Source organism: Aplysia californica, unplaced genomic scaffold, assembly GCF_000002075.1.
Source record: "Aplysia californica isolate F4 #8 unplaced genomic scaffold, AplCal3.0 scaffold01014, whole genome shotgun sequence".
In the NCBI taxonomy this organism is placed as follows: domain Eukaryota; kingdom Metazoa; phylum Mollusca; class Gastropoda; order Aplysiida; family Aplysiidae; genus Aplysia; species Aplysia californica.
In genome coordinates, this window is record NW_004798284.1 from 194,715 (window position 1) to 197,659 (window position 2,945).

At 47.9% G+C, this 2,945-nt stretch overlaps 1 protein-coding gene across 1 annotated transcript in view; it reads right to left on the reverse strand.

Moving 5' to 3' along the window:
- Positions 1 to 831: 831 nt before the first annotated feature.
- Positions 832 to 2,945, reverse strand: part of LOC101847075 (dual specificity protein phosphatase 10) — a gene marked incomplete in the record, with an annotated part of 31,843 nt that continues 29,729 nt past the window's right edge. Inside the window, 1 exon segment of the mRNA XM_035973119.1 lies at positions 832 to 1,330. Within this exon segment, the coding sequence (XP_035829012.1) occupies positions 1,065 to 1,330 (266 nt within the window).

The window sequence follows — 2,945 nt, forward strand, 5'->3', positions numbered from 1 at the left end:
CGAGGACAATTTGATGTCTTGTCAGTGACAGATTGAAGAAAAATGAGAAAGTTTCTTTTGTATAGTCATGTATATAAGGTAGCAAGTACGACATCTCCAAGACATTGACGGGTGTTGCCGCCATCGACGTTGGCGTCCGCTTGCATTGTTCTTCCGCACAGCAAAGTCGGAGGGTATTATAGGATTCAACAGACAGAGTTTTACTACTCTCTGGAATGAAAATACAGAGCCGTCTTGACCTACACGACCTTCTCCCATGTGCATCAGAACTGCACGGTGACCATAGCAGCCAAGGTGATAAACACCCCGCACTCTCGTAGCCTGAATATAGGATATACTTCAGGTGAGCATAGTAGAGATGGACTCAAAGTGCACCGTGGTAGCGTCGTAAGAGGACACAAAGTTTTTGATATAATGTATGGCGTCATTTGTGGCCGGCTCGTTGAGGATTTGGCTGGAGTACGATGGCACGGAAATCGAAAGTGGCAAATCAGTGAGTCTTGTGTCTCTGTAAGAGATATCACATACACGCACATCGAAAGTGATCATACAGCGAGTCTTGTGTGTCTCTCTAGGAGGAGATCAGATATCACATACACGTTGGTAGTTCTGCTACGTATGTGTCGTCCGAGAGTTTTGGGATACATCTACCGCACCGTGCGTCGCAGACATCCGTGGACTATTACACGGGACGCCGCTACAGCACGAGGGTGGGAGTATTTGTGAGAGTGTGTGTGTGTCTGTATGTGTGTGTTTTTGTTTGTGTGTATGTGTGCGTGTGCATGTGTGTATGTGTGTATGTGTGTGCGTGTTTGTGTGTGTGCATGTGTGTGTGTGTGTGTGTGTGTGTGTATGTGTGTGTCCATTGAAATATGTGTGTGTGTGTATGTGTGTATGTGTCCATTGACATTTGATTGTACCCGGGAATATATTTTTAAAAATACCACGGGGTGTGTCCATCACAGGGTACGTCGTTTATCGTCAGTCTGGCAGCTGCCATGGATAGATAATATATAGATATGTGTCAAATTCACGAAAGGGGTGGTGAGTTTGTCCACCCACAATCAAACGCTGCTCTCGATGCCTTGCAAACGCGGCTGGAGAATCCGCGGCGTGGCTCCCTCGTTCAGGTCCTGCTCAAACTCGAGCAGCTGGCCCATGAAGTTGAAGTTTGGCGAGATGATGGAGCGCTTGCCTTTGACGAACTTGTAGGCGTCCGCCATTGCCATGCGCGTGTGCTTGAGCAGGTAGGCGATGGTGATGGTGGCCGAGCGAGATACGCCGGCGTGGCAGTGGATGAGGACTTTGGCGTTGTTTTGGCGGGCATCATCTGGAAAAAAGGGGGGACAAAATAGCGTTTAGGAATTGCAATGAGAAGGCCAATCTCTATAAGGTCATAACACTTGCTTTCATTATAATAAGAGTTTGAGAATGACATCAATAAAGATTGTTAAAGACGATCGTGGGGTGCCAGTGTTTGTGTGTGTCTCTGTGTGCGCGCGCGCGTGTGTGTGTGTGTGTGTGTGTGTGTGTGTGTGTGTGTGTGTGTGTGTGTGTTGTTTTTTTGTGGCATGAATATACAAATATGTCAGCCTACTGAGCACGAAAGAAATCCCAAGGATATATTGAACCTCCGAACGTTGAATAGAAAAATGCCCATACCCAATTTTTATGTAAAAATTGGAAGAGGGGACGCGATTTGGGGGGGGGGTATTTTTTTTTTTAAAGAAGAATGCTCATGAGCGAGAAACAGGAAGAAAAACCACGACAGAAAACAGCGGGAGAAGCGAGATAATTCCCAGGTCCCAACGCGGGCGATAACACCAGCGGAACAGACGGGGACAAGACTTGGAGGCGGTACGTGCTGCTAGAGGGTTAGCCCAAACATCCCAAACAGACCGAGTCTGTTGTCTCCTGCCCCCGGCCCCATCTGTCCACAGAGCGGTACCCCGTGATGCTCTCCCCACGTCCAGATGACTGCTGTTGTCAACAAACTTCCGGGGGTGGGGGGAACCTTCCCCCAGATTGACTGGCACCCCGGACGGGTACTTTACAGTCAGGGTGTGCACACAATTGGTCGCTTCTAAGGACAAGTGGGCTATCCCGAAAATGAGAAAATCGAAAGTAAAGTTTTTGCCCCTTGTTCAGTTTTATTAAAAGACAAGGGGAGTTTTCTCTATAACAAACAAATAACCACACCAACGAAACAAAACTTCTCCTATAGGTAGGGCAAAGCCCATTTTTTTCTGTAGGTCAATCCACCAAAAGCCACCAATCCATGTTCTTAGCCTGGTCGAAAGCTATACCGTGACGTCACGGCACGCAAGATCATCCTTTCGACTTCGCTGATTTGCCCCTTTATTAAACACATCGACACCTCATCAGTGGTGTGCATTATTTCGCCGTGAAATGACCACTCGTTACTTTGGTCGTACTATTCGACTTCGATCAAACTGAATGGTGTGCACACCCTATTAGTCACAGCTATCTGGCGCGCGGAGTGAGCACTCTTCACACACTCACACCATCGCACATGCAGCCCATCGGGGGGCCTGTCGCACGTGCAGTTTGTCCCGCTGTTAATCCTAATGGATTAATGCCGATAAGAGGATTTCTGCCGAGGCTCTATCGCGATATCCTGTTGAAACAAGGCCTGTCGCTGCTGCTTTAGTTTGATGTTGCTGTCGTTGTTGGTGGTTGTTTTTCTGTTTAATGCTGGTGTCGGCGGACGCCTCACGTGTGTTGAGCTAAAAACCGAGATTTTACCAACTTGCTCCACGTCATTAATGTCACAATAAATATCCACGGCGACCTCATTAAGGCAAGCATCGGAAGGTGTTGGGACAGAGAGAAAAGAGAGAGAGAGAGAGAGAGAGAGAGAGAGAGAGAGAGAGAGAGAGAGAGAGACAGAGAGAGACAGAGAGAGAGAGAGAGAAGAGAGAGAG